Raw genomic sequence first — 13,881 nt, 5'->3', positions numbered from 1 at the left:
TGTCCGCTGCTGTTCACGTGACCGCTTTTCCCCCGCGCCATGACCGGAGCTACTCTGACGCCGCTCCTCGACGTGAGCACGCATGTCGCGGCCGGCGCTACTTTGGGGGGGACTGCTTTTTTTTATATAAATTTTTTTAAATAAGGTTTATTTTGAAAGTTTATAAAGCCTATAACCATCTACACACCCTGACGATTTCTACGGTGTATCGGGTGTGTAGATTGGCGCAGTGGTTCCGGAGTTTACCCGCCTCAAAGCCTGAAAGTTTCACCTTTATTATAGTAGTATAGATTACTGGCTTGTCACCATAACCAGGTCAGGCCTGCTACATTCCACATATGTTTTCCTATAAGGCAGTTATCCATACACAATCATAGAATTGCAAATATTTACTAAAATCCAGTTGGGAAAACAGTATACAACACTTTCCAAAACAGCAGAATAAGGCTTCTCAATGTGCAAATCTTCTATCCTGAGGGTTTGTCACAAGGAACAACGAACTCCAAAACTCTTCCCTAATATAGAAACCTGTGAGATTCCTTGTAACAAAATACTGGTCCACAAGTTTTAAGTCAGTCTAGTGGCAATCCATCATGATAGTCCTATTGGCTTTACCATACGCTTTTCACAATAAATAAGTGAGGCCAACTGCATTTATCTTCACTTTTCGTACAAAACAAACCACGTCTACATCCAGTGACTTATCACCATGACTAATGCAGTTCTGCTGTATTGAGCATAAGCATTCACACAAGGCAAAAAGTACAATACAAGCACTCTTAAGTGGAAGCACACAATTTCTTCCCAAAGTCTGTACTCAAGGAAATCAACATTTGGCGGAGCCAAAGTTCCTCTCTTAGTTGTCATAAACTTACTAGTGTACAAAATTACAGTTGGCAAAACATTATACATTCCTTCCTAAAAATGATGTAACAAGAGATCTCAACGTACACATCTTCTACCAGTTTGTTACAGGGTCTAACCCGCATCAAACTCCTTGCCGACTACTGTATTGTAAGAGATTCTCTGAAACAAAATGCCTGTCTACATGCTGAAACAAAATGTGATGACAATCCACCCTTAAACACGTATTGACTTGAACATATGCTTTTCACGATAAATAAGGCAGACCTACTGCCTTTGTCTTAATTTTTCATAATAAGCAGGTGAGGCCGTTAACTTCAGTGAAAAAAGTAGGGTGTTACAAGTTCTTGGTTAAATTTCTATCTTTAAGCTTTTATTCTGACAAAGTAGTTCTATGGGTTCACTCCTCCTTTCGTCTGAAAGGTGTTTGAGTTTCATCTCGCGTAGATAATTGCTCTATCTGCGTTCTGCCCGCCCCCATATTCTTCTAAAGTGAAGGAGCACCCCCATCATCTCACTTATAGGAGGGCGATTAGTTCCGATGTAGAGAGAACATAGAATATGATGTTGACAGCTCATTATGGGATATACTTGTGCTATAAAAAGGCAAATCAGCGATAAAAGATGTAATTTCTGGATGGATCATGTTTTACATTAAAATGTGTTGTGACCTGACACTTAGTGACACGCCAGGAGGGACCGGGGGCCCACTCTACATGTGTTAAGGCCATTCATTTTACCCATGTAAGAGAGGTGCCCCTACCTAAACTTCCAGCCTGGTCATAAGGCTATGTGTTTCCCCAAAAATATATAGCCTTGATTGTGATGTGACAAATGAGTCTCAATTTGGCTAAGAGCTTTTGAAACACTTTTTGATCTTAAAAACAATAAAAACACACCTGCATTTCTCAAACCCTTCTCATCTTCTGAATTCTGCTACGCGAGCCTTTCAAGATGAGCAATCTAAGAGGTGTCTATTAGAAGAACACATTATTAACCTCTAATAGTACTTTTTCGGATGGATATAATATCTTCGGCTTCCGAAAGTAATATCTATTTCATTGTTTCCTCTGATCTTGCTTCTGACTTTTTTTGGCAGAGCTGAAATCACCCCGTTGGGAGTTTCCTCTATGGACACACAATGTCACTTCCTGTTGTGACGTCTGACAGATCTGTGACCTGTGTCACAGCAGCACCAACAGTCGCCAGAGGTGTGAGCCACTTCAGATATGTTTTAGATACATTCAGGTGCTTGACTGTGTGCATCAGAAAAGTCCCTTCCCTTGTTCTTCCGGGGCTGGGAGGGTCACTGGGGTTTGTGCTTTCCTGCCCCATCTTTTGTAGTTAACTTTCCATTTGTAGCACAAGCAAACGGCCAAATCTAACTGTGCAGAGGGGAACTTATTCTTCTGACCTCATGAGGTTGTTGGTAAATAGCACTTCCTACTTTTGGTATATAACAATTGTTAGACCTGGTATCATTGGTGTACTTTTTCCACTAACTTTTTTGCCTTCAGACCTCCTGTTTTTGCTGACTTTGTTTTTGATGACCTTAGGACTCCACACACTTTGCCACTGCTAACCAGTGCTAAAGTGCTTGGGGTATCTCGTTAAAACATGTAAGATTGGCTTATACCCAATTGGTATATTTAATTCTCTTCTACGTCCCTAGTAAAGTGTCACTTACCTGTGTCCAGGGTCTGTAAATTAAATGCCTCCAGTGGACGTTCAGCACTGACTGTGCCACCCACTTAAGTAACACTTTAAACATGTCTCAATCCTGCCATTGCAGCCTGTGTGTGTGCAATTGTAAACTGCTATTTCGGCCTGCCAAAGTAAACATTTTGCCAAGCCCAAACCTTCCTTTTTAATACATATAAGTCACCCCTAGGGTAGGCCCAGAGGGCAGTGTGCAATGTATTTAAGAAGTGGGACATGTACTTTTAAGTTCTACATGTCCCAGTAGTGAAAAACCCTTAAATTCGTTTTTCACTACTGTAATGCATACCTTTCCTATAGGATAACATTGGAGTTACCTTATTACATTTTTATACGTGTAATTTCCAAATGGAAGGAGATAACCAGCTCATGTCTGGTGCCTCTCAAATCACAATTTAAAATCCTAATTTAAGGTGAAGCAGGATTTTAAATTGTAATTCTAAAAATGCCACCTTTCAGAAAGTTTGAATCAATGGGGGCTGGGCCCTTAATAGCCACCTTGGGCCTCTGTCAAAGTACAAACAACAAAAAGGAAGGTGCCTGTGTTGATTATGGTCACTTTACTCAAGGACAAGGACACATTACTCAATAAACTAGGCCTGTGTATTCATTTCCTAGTTCATTAAACATAAATATTGTGTTTTTAACATGTCATAAAAAGGGAAAACTGTCTTCATTAACATCAATCAATTATAACACAAAAAAGATAAAAACCGATGACAGTACATTCCTACACTTTGATGGTAGCAATGGCGCAAACAACGCAGTGCAACATCTATAACTGAACGTGCTTTGAGCTAAACAAAAAAGTGTTGAAAGGTGCTGGTGTATTTATAGACGCACATTAGAAGTCAATTGTTTTAATCAGTCCAATACTTTTTGGGCAGAGGGTTATATCAATGCTAATCTCTTTTTTACTGACCATATTGATGCAAAGTAAATGAAATCCCAGATGGTTCTCGCCGCCGCATTTTGAACCACTGGTGGCTGGGGGTGCTCATCAGGACTAGGGCTGGTGATTGTTCTTGTGTATCTTGTATCTTCAAGGTTCCAATAGCCACCTCTGTCCAGGTTCACAGACGTAAACTACATTGGCTTAGAATTGAGAACAGAATCAAATTCAAGGCATTGAGTTTTATGCACAAAATTAAAAACAACCGCGCCCCCCGTTATCTTCAATCCTTGGTCAGCCCATACCTCCCCTCCAGCAATCTCCGCTCTGCCACCCAAGGGAGATTTATCGTACCAAAAGTCAAACGAGCTAGGATGGGTGGCAAAGCCTTTTCCCATCTTGGTCCTGCAACATGGAACTCTATACCCACAACTCTTCGAAATGAACTCAACTATTCACAATTCCGAAAGGCTTTAAAAACTTGGCTTTTCGACAAATTACCACCATAACAGTCTGTGCTTCTCTGTCCTTTCCGTCCCCTGCGCCGGGAAACCCTTTTTGGGTATCTGTAGCGCATTACAAATTGAATAACTAAACTAAACTATAGGCCAATTCTATCTTTGGATGCTTTGTGCACATTGGAAATGACTGATCAATCCTGCTAGAGTTCAGCAGATGTCTTCAGTTTTTTCAGAAAATTGGCATTTTCTTGCCTTAATCTTTTGATGCCTGCAGCCTTTCTCTGGGTCACCTGACTGGGTGTAGTGGACAGTTTGGCTTTGTGTATTCCTCCTAGACAGCCACAGAACGGGGAGCCTAGGTGTGACTGGATGGACCATCACTGGCAGGATGGTAGGAAGAAGCTGGGTCCAGCCACACTTACACTTGGATAGGTTGTGTCCGGTCTTTACACAAAAAGTAGCATACCCTCTGTAGTTAGTCTGGAGCCAGGGCCAGAAAGGCAGGGTTTCTGTGCCCTGCAAAGGCATACCTTAAGATGCTCCTCCACACTCAAAGGCACAACTCTATATAAATACAGGACTTCAGACACCAACTCTAAACCTCTGGACCCGTGGATACTCTGTCAGGAAGAAGGACTGCTGTTCTCCTGGAAGGACTACCACTCTGCTGAACTGCTGCTCTGAAGGAACTGCTGCCCTACTGTGCTGACCTAATGCCTGCTGCGCTCTTGCCTGGGGAAGGAGAACTAGACCTGCAATTTCATCTTGACCCTAGGACACCAGAGTGGCTCCAAGGACTAGTCTGCTGACCTGATCTGAGACTTAGGGACATAAAAGGCTCCCCTATATCCCGCACAAACACCTGGACTCAGCTGTAGCAAATTCCTGACCCTGAAGTGATGCCTCTCAGATCCTGGACCCTTAGTGTGGCTGAAGGCCCCTGAAATCAAGCTTTTGAGATCTTCACAACCGCAAACATGCACTGGGACCTCGTTGTTTGCACCACAAAGCTCTGTCAGCCTGACTCTTCTCACTGCAGCATCAACGACTCGCAGGGACCGCCAATGCAATTCCCACCGCGATGCCGGCTGCCGATTCGCCAACAGTCTCTTGTGACGCTCTCCCTGCACCTCAAGGCCCTCTCTCACGCAACAAGACTCTTGTTCTGCCGTTGAGATGGTTTGCTAACTTGATGACTGCATCCGACCTGCGCTCCATCGTGGTCGGCCTGACTTTGACCCGGTCCAGCACGACCAGATTTCCCTAGTTGGCGCTTTATGCTCTTTGCCTCTATTTTACACTTTAATCTTTAAAAGTTCATAACTCTAGTTTGACAAATTGGATTTTTGTCATTTTGGTCTTCTTTTGTATTTATTGAAATCAACTCTAGTTTTCGAACATGGTATGAAAATTGCTTTCTGTCTTGGAGGTGTTCCTGTTTTGTGTTTTTGTCCTCCAAGGTTATTTATCCCCAGGAGGATAAAGACACTCCACCTGCGATTAACCTAATGGGGCTCCGTTTTAATTGCAAGTAGTATGAGAAAAGTTATACACTGAAATCTTGAGTACAGTGGAGTAAAACAAAGATAGGGCATATATATAGTGTGTAAGACATCATTAAAATAATCACAGTACAGACGATAATCAAAGATGCAAAACTTGGGATAGGATTTTGGTGGATGGGTTAGCTCAAATGCATCTGGAAATATTTTTGTTTGGATTTTCTTTTCAATAGAAACGCTAGTGAACGCACAGAACAAAAACCAAGACGTAGAGGTCGAAATATATGCTGTGAATTAGCAAGCCTACCTTCATTAAGAGACAGTTTAAGTGGCCATACCACTAGGTGGCATAACACATTTTTATTGGTTTACTGTACATTCTAAGAGAGCATGAAGTGTGAAAAGAAACAAGGGGTTTCGGTTACATGCCCCAGATAATCGCCGGTCTCCTAATATCAAGCTGATTAGTTAAGGCATATTTATAGCGTTAGAAGACTGGTCATATCAACTTTTGAACAGGCTTATTAGCAATCCTAAATAATCCTGGGCATCAATACTGAATCGAATAAAGAATGCACACCCCATGTGCTAGCCACCCCTATAGACCGGGCAGAGCCCTGGGTAAGTCCTATACAAAAGTCCTTGAGCAATCATGAGAACCGTGAACCCCAACGCCCCCTTCCCCTGCTCTAGTCAAGGCTTTTCATATGAAATCGTGATTCTCACTTTAGGCCTGACCAGGATGAATATTGATACATTACTTAATGTCCATTTTCCGTGCAAGGGCGTGGCCAGATGGATCCAAAGTTGTTTACATGTTCCCAAACTGAGAGGGTCTTTCAGTACCCTTAGATCGTCGGTGTGTGAGTATGGCATGTATGCTGTCATGTTCTTCATTTCCATTTTTCTTTGTCTGCTGTTGTGTGTGGGTTGTCTCTTACTTTGCCTCTCTGTTTTACTCACTACCACTTGATTTGCTTTCATGTTCCTCTCTCCTTCGTCTTTTCCTCTTCTTCAATGTCTCTAATTGAAGAGATTGGCCTCAGCTGTAAATTATATTCTTCTGCAACAGCATTATATTTTCAAAGTGTTTTATTAAAAAGGTTTCGTTCTTTAAACGTTCATGGGAAGAAAGGCTGTGCTGGCCTACTGGGATCTTGAATCTGAAGTTATACACAGATCTGTGCCAGTGGAGCGACCTCAGCAGCAGCCAAGGTCTGGGGTTGAGCGTGGTTTCTAACTACTCTTATCCGATTTTTCCTTTGTGCAGCGATCTTGCCTTGCGGAACTGCCTCCTCACTGCTGACCTGACCGTCAAAATAGGTGACTACGGGCTGTCCCAGTGCAAGTTCAAGGTAAGTGTCAGTCACTCACATGTGGCCATGTGCTGGGCGAGGGGGGCTTCTCCGGTGTCCTACTCAGCATGAATACCACCATTAAACAAACCTCCTAAACAATCAAATCTTTAAATTCACCCAGACGTCTGATAGGCTGATACCTCTAAATGAACAAAAAGATTGCTAGGTAACAGTGCTCGTGGTTTATTTCTTGCACACCTTTTGGGCATTATAAATTGTAAAATAAACTTTTGTGAGAGACAATGTGTGGGTGCAACGCTAGCTATGATCAGTTGTCACCAGGTGTTCCATAGGGCCAATTAATTGGTCTAAATGCAAGAAATGTCGAAAAAGCCAGCTGCACACGTCTTTGTATGCAATACAAACAGTTGTAGTGGAAGGTTATTGACAGTTGCAATTTCTCGTTTTTTTATTTCTCATTCAGTTTATTCTATCTTCCAAAACAGCTGGCACGCGTTTCATCCACTGAGCCTTTCTCAAGGCTCTGCTTGCATCTTTAAGGCATGTTGAGCTACGAAGTCAGATTAAGATTCTCAGAGAATCTTACTCTGAAGTCATGTTCTTACCTTGCAGGCAATTAAAGCTGGAGGAGTCATCCTTAGCCACAGTATCGTCCCTGGTAGATTGGCACCCTTGAAAATAAGTTGTTCAGATGGTCAAGGTGACTGCTATGTTTCTGCTTGAACTGCTAAGTTCTCAGAAGGCTGATCCATCTGGGACACAGAAGACACTCTCTTAAAATACCAAATAGATTGCCACTTTGTCAGCTGCATCACAGATTGAAAAGCCTTCTGCAAAAATGCATGCCCCACACACGCAGTGTCGAAGACCAAAGATGCTTGTTCTTAAGAACAATTAAAGAGAATTAAGTAGACCTTTCTAGGGAGTTGAGGACGGGGCAGGACGAAGAAATAAAACCAGTTTTGTGTGCTTCATATTCTGTTAGTATGTTTAATTTTTGAGGGTGGAATAGGGGATTGCTGAGCCATGTATGTCTTTCACATTGGCCTGTCGTACCTAGCGGTGATGACAGGATGGCATGGCTTATCCTGACACTGACTATGTGAACCTGGCAGGAGGATTATTTTGTGACGGCGGACCAGCTGTGGGTGCCCCTGCGCTGGACGGCACCTGAACTGATCGATGAGGTCCACGGTAACCTGCTGGTGGTGGATCAGACCAAGACCAGCAACATCTGGTAAGTAAGCCCCGTGTCCCCCTTGGGCTAGTGCATGCACTGATAGAAATTAGTGATGGTTTAATTGGTTGGAATTCTAGAGACTGATTGGGGGTGACGAGTCAGGCTTTGTGCTGGAAGACTTCCCTCGCACAGCTCTGTCAGTACACCGCAACCCTGGTCTGCAGCTCCCCCTCTGCAGTTCCAGTACCCGACCCTTCCGCAGCTCTGCCATTACACTTGAGTCCTGACATGCTGCCTTCCTTGCCATTTGAAGTTTAGATCAACATGCAGTGCGGCCTAAACATCACCTGCAGCACAATGCATTCCTATTGTACCACAGTCATCCTCAGTATCCCCTGCGGGAAGGCTCAACTCAGCCAATCCAGATTAACTTTTACCTGCAATATCCTCGCTATTCCAGAACTGGGTCTCGGATGCAGCTCTTCTTCACCTCAACTGCACCGTAACCCTGACACCCCCTTCTACTTTCCCAGTGCTCAGAGGTCCATCTGGGATCCGCACACAGCTGTGGCATTGCACCCCAATATTGAGCCCCAGCACCATACTGCTTCATTACTGAGACCCCTTTACAGCTAATTCATTGAACCTTAATCCTGAGCCGCAGTTCCCCAAGCCCTGCAGTCACCGATCTGTGGCTCGCACAAAGTTCTGCCATTGCACCTTAGTCCTAACTTACAGCCCCATCCACAGGAGACACAGCTCTACCAATGCAGCTTATCCCTGACCTGCTTAACTCGCCACTATTTCAGTTTCGGAGCCTAAAACACAGCTCTGTTCCTGCACTTTAGTCCTGCCCTGCAGCCCCACTGCTATTCCAGGCTCCAGACCTTACCCAGTACACCCTCTGCTGACCAAGCCATACCTGCAGCTTCCTTCCTAACCTGACCTGTGCCCCCTCCGCTGCACCAGTTTGGCGACTATGCTACCTGAACCATCCAGTTGTTCTCCCCACCGCGTTTGCGTTGCCCAAAGCTTCCCTGCCTGTGTGTGCTGCTGATCTGCATGCTTTCCTCCTCCTGCACAGGTCTTTGGGAGTGACTGTCTGGGAGCTGTTTGAGTTAGGAAGCCAGCCCTACCACCATTACTCTGACAAACAGGTGCTCACCTACGCCATCAAGGAGGAGCAGCTCAAACTGCCTAAGCCCCAGATGACGCTTTCGCTCTCTGACCGCTGGTGAGCAATGTCGGCCATTCATAACACGTCAAAGTATCACAAGGGGGTTTGGTTGAAAGTAGGATTCTCACATTCGCTCACTGGGGCTGTTTTGTTTATTTTTAAAAGCGGCCCTAGTGAGTCAATGGTTTTATATGTATTATTCTCAGGGCAAGAAGATGGGTAGAATCTTTAATGAGCACCATCTTGGAAAGCTTCCTTGTGCTTTGTCTTTAAGCTTTGATGTCACCTTGCCCCACCTCTGGGGTCTTCTACAGCTGCTACTGCTGCAGTCTGCAGACCTTCATGTGGAAAGCTTCTTTAGGCAGCAAGATGCTAGCTTAGGCAACATCACAGATTGTCCACCATGCGGAGTGCAACTCCAGAAGAATGTATCAGGCAGGGTCCTTTGAAGGTGTACATGAGGACATATTGAAAGTGCTGGGAGAGTCGATATTTTCTGAGATATACCTAATGTAGAATAGAGTATGCTTTCCATAGACTCTTATGTCAGTGACCTTCCCTTCTCCAAAGTTGGTGAAGTAGCATATAAAGAGTTATGCTATAGTTCAGGTAAAAAGAACACACGAGATTTGCCTGTAATGGCATTGCTGCATTTAAGATGTGACTTTAATGCATATGGAATGTGCAAGGTTGAGAGCACTGATGCATGGCATCCTCCGAAGCTGCGCAAACCACTCTTTATGCTCAAAGGTGCAAGCTTCCGATCAATGCTGTTTTCTCACACTAATACACGCTTCTCATACCTTCCTTGGAGCATTCCCCATCTGCCTAGCAATACAGACGGGAGCTACCCACCTACCGTTCAGACTCCAGTCCCCTTCAAGCCTCGACCTTGCTGCCCAGCTTGGAAAAGTCTTGTGCCACTTGGTGGATTTGTGGGAAGAAATATAGGAATAGAGGGACATAGTTTTTAAGAACAGACAGTACAAGGGTGAAAAAGGAATTGCCTCCAGGGATGGATCACAGGGGGACCTTATGTGAGAGTCCAAGAGGAAGGGTATGAGTCCTATTTGTACACAGTGAACACAGTGCAAATGCGCAGTGTGTTAATTATTCAGTACCTCATTGTGTATTCCTTCAGCTAACCCTGCCCCCCTCTATCACTGCAGGTATGAGGTGATGCAGTTCTGTTGGCTGCAAGCTGACCAGCGCCCCACTGCAGAGGAGGTGCACCTGCTTCTATCGTACCTGTGCGTGAAGGGCACTACGGAGGCAGAGGAGGAGTTTGAAAAGCGTTGGGATTCCCTTAAGCCACACTCCAGTGCTAGCCATCGCAGCACGCGGGCCTCCTCCTTCCCACTGCTGGCTCACTTCTCGGGCGACGCCTTTCACACTGATGGTGACGACATCCTAACGGTGACAGAGACAAGTCAAGGCCTCAACTTTGAATACAAGTGGGAGCCCTCCAAGCCAGACCATTTCGAGGCAGTAGGTGGCAACTTGAGCCCTGGCAATGCACACTACCAGGACATTTACTGCTCAGCCACCTCTTCTGGAAGGCTCAGCCTGGGGGTCTCCCCCTCTTGCTATGAACGTAAACCTGACTGCCAGAAGACTCCCGGGGTGGTGCCCGTCCTCAGTGCCCACAGCCCATCAGTGAGTAGTGAGTATTACATCCGTATTGAGGAGCCATCCGACTGCCACGCTGACTTGGACTACACCATGTGCTCCTACAGCCCCGAGTACAATCGCCTCTCCCCCAACAAGGAGCTGGGCTGGGCAAGAAAGGAAATGCGAGGGGACCTCTATGATTCTAGTAACAGTCCCAGTGTTTTTTTGACTATGGAGCCCTTGCTGGGTCAGGACCCACCACCCGGCGATACTTGGGAAAACTCAGACTTCTACCCAGCCTCCAAACACAAAAGCAAAGCCCTAACATATTATGAGCAGACCCCATCTGATGGGGCAGATCAATGTTTATTGGAAGATGACTGCGAGGTGCAGGATGAATGGAAATCATCCGGCTGCAAGAAGACTGCTTTTGATGACCCACTCGGAGTGTCCCCGACCATGAATTGCTCATACAGGATCAACAGCTGTTCAAATAACTATGAAGATCAACGTGATGCAGCCTTTGCCGAAAGGTTGATGGAGCTCACCAGGCAGAAACTGTCAGTCAGTAGACATCATGTCAAAAGCCCCATGGTTGAATCTGTCATTGTGGAGTTAGAGGATGAAGGGATCTGCGAAAACCTGGTGCCTAGTGATGAAAGATGTCAGAGGGACCAGTTCACAGAGGAAGCTCAGAGCCCTTGCTGGAGCTCCAACTGCTCCTCCAATAATAACATTAGCAACTGCTGCCCACCCCAGCCACCTGATGACAGCATTGGTGCGGATGCTTGGTGCAACCAGCGCACCACCCACTGCAGAGGAGCAGTTACGGAGCCCTTCGGCCCTGAATCTTGGCAGAACACCGATTTAGGGGATGCACTTTGGGAAAGCAATGTCTCTTCTACAAAGGTTCATCGGACTGCTGAGGAGGAGGGGTTTGTCCAAGAAGAATATGGTTTGGAAGGGCATTGGAAGTCTGACATAGACAGCATCCCATGCAAAGAGGATGACTTGCCCGGTCTGGGATCCAATGGCAGAGAGCAGCATTGGAATCCATCTGTTTCACCGGACTTGGAGTCAGATACTCTTGGTCCTCTACTTGGCACCTTTTCCCAAGAAACTGCAAATAGTGATTGTTCGATCTCGAGGAAGTCTGATGCTAAAGAGGATGATGGAGTGTGTGATGCACTGATTCAAATACCGTACACAGAGACCCAAAACGCTGGCCTGGTTAGATCTCCTGACACAAATGAAGTCACCTGTACTCCTTGGGACACAGAGCCACAGCTTTCTAGAAATGCGGCAATCCTATCTGACCTGATGGAACATTCGGTTGGCAGCAACAGTGAAACCGGAATCCCCACCTCCCTTCCCACTACTCATAGCCATGTGCAAATAAAGGTTGAATTGGATCAGTCCGATGAAGCAGCGGCCAGTAGCCACCAAGATCTGCCCTCAGAAATGTGCCAAACTCTCACTTACGAGCCAGATCCAACCTTATCTAGCATGAGCTTTAATGAGACTGACAATGTCAGTGATGATGATGACACCACTGAACTGACATCAGGCATTTTTATGGATTTTTCTTGCGACTACCCTGAGCGTGCCGATACTACCCCTTTATTCAAATCTTTACAGAAACAGGTGGGGACGCCCGATTCGTTAGAGTCCCTGGACATACCCTCTGTGGCCAGTTCCTGCGACGCTTACAGCCCCACAGTCTACAACCTATGTAACCAGCCCCGGGCACTGGATAGTGGCTATGACACTGAGAACTATGAGTCTCCAGAGTTTGTCCTGAAGGAACCCCATGAAACACGAGAGCCAGATGCAGGCTGCGGGGTCACAAAGTCATCCAGCAACTCTACTTTAGCTGACGTAGACGGTCCTGCAAGTGACATGCACATGTCTTCTTCCTTCAGCAGTGAACTGCATGTCCTGGACGAGAAGAACCCTTACCGGGACTCTGCTTACTTTTCTGATTTTGATGCAGAAACTGATAAATACTTAAAGGAAGAGGAGGACGAGGCTGTAGAACTAGAGTTCAATGAAATAAAGGAAGAACCTCCTAGTCTTACAACTTTGAAACAAGGATTGGATAAGCCACGCTCACCAGAAAGTGTGTTGGAAATAATGGAGCTTACATCTCATATTCCAGAGGATGCCACCACTGGAATGTCTTCCACTGGCCTATCAGACACTTCTTCTGTGGTAGACCTAGACGCTTTAGACAAAATTGACACTAAAATTCCACTTTCATCCACATTGACTGATGGAGATTTGGGAAAAGGAACCTTTCTAACACAAAGCACTGTGGCTAAAGGGGAATCACTAGATGAAGGTCTGGGAATGGAATGCAACAAAGGTGTGTCAACTGCCCATGACATGTTACCTGTGGCTACCACACATGGTCTGCCTTCAAGAACATTTCTTCTGACATCTGTTGAGGTAAATCAAGAAGATAAATTCCTCAATGGGCTGAAGGAGTTGAGTGTCCAGGGCCTAGATGGAATGGTGCTCGATGGAGGGAGCCTTGCAGGAGTGTGCAAGGATAAGACAAAGTTGGTTCCCAGTCAAAGGTTTAAAGTGAAGATAAATACTTTAGATGGCCAGGATGTGGGGTCGTTGGAGAGCCGACGTTCGCCTGAAGCAGAAGGGCGGGTGGTGTGGCCAGGGGACCCTGCTGCAGGCCAGCTCTCCCAGATGTCGCTTGATGTCTCGTTGCTGCATGGCAAAAAGGAAACACGGCTAGGCCCTGTGGACCGACATGAAGAGGCTGATGAGGATGAGGAGGACACAGAGGACAGCGATGAGTCTGATGAAGAGCTCTGCTGCTATAACATCCAGGAGCCAAGTGAGGACAGTGAGGAGGAGCTGTCTGCAGCACCAGTCATCATTGCTGAGAGTCACAGTGCTAGGAACCTGCGTAGCCTCCTGAAGATTCCCAGCCTGGTGCCTCACACCTTTTGTGAAGACTTTGAGCGCAAGAAGAAGGCTGTGTCCTTTTTTGATGATGTCACAGTGTATCTTTTTGATCAGGTAAGCCTCGCTCTCTTTAATAGATGTGAAATGTAAGTCTATGCTCTGTTACTGAAACTATTCTAGCATACTTGTTTGTTGTCAATGAGAGCCACCACCAAGCGTCCCCTACCAGAA

At 45.7% G+C, this 13,881-nt stretch overlaps 1 protein-coding gene across 5 annotated transcripts in view; it reads left to right on the top strand.

Moving 5' to 3' along the window:
* The window catches only part of AATK (apoptosis associated tyrosine kinase), a 508,162-nt gene that overhangs the window by 450,929 nt on the left and 43,352 nt on the right, over positions 1 to 13,881 (top strand). For 4 of the 5 annotated variants that reach the window (XM_078654150.1, XM_078654148.1, XM_078654147.1 and 1 more), the window contains 4 exons: positions 6,709 to 6,793; positions 7,873 to 7,994; positions 9,022 to 9,171; positions 10,284 to 13,764. In XM_078654150.1, coding sequence (XP_078510276.1) covers positions 6,709 to 6,793; positions 7,873 to 7,994; positions 9,022 to 9,171; positions 10,284 to 13,764 — 3,838 coding nt within the window. The remainder of the gene's footprint in view (positions 1 to 6,708; positions 6,794 to 7,872; positions 7,995 to 9,021; positions 9,172 to 10,283; positions 13,765 to 13,881) is intronic. The other variant, XM_078654151.1, reaches the window with a different exon arrangement.

This window comes from Lissotriton helveticus, chromosome 7 (genome assembly GCF_964261635.1).
Source record: "Lissotriton helveticus chromosome 7, aLisHel1.1, whole genome shotgun sequence".
Taxonomy (NCBI): domain Eukaryota; kingdom Metazoa; phylum Chordata; class Amphibia; order Caudata; family Salamandridae; genus Lissotriton; species Lissotriton helveticus.
This window is presented reverse-complemented; position numbering and strand designations above follow the sequence as displayed.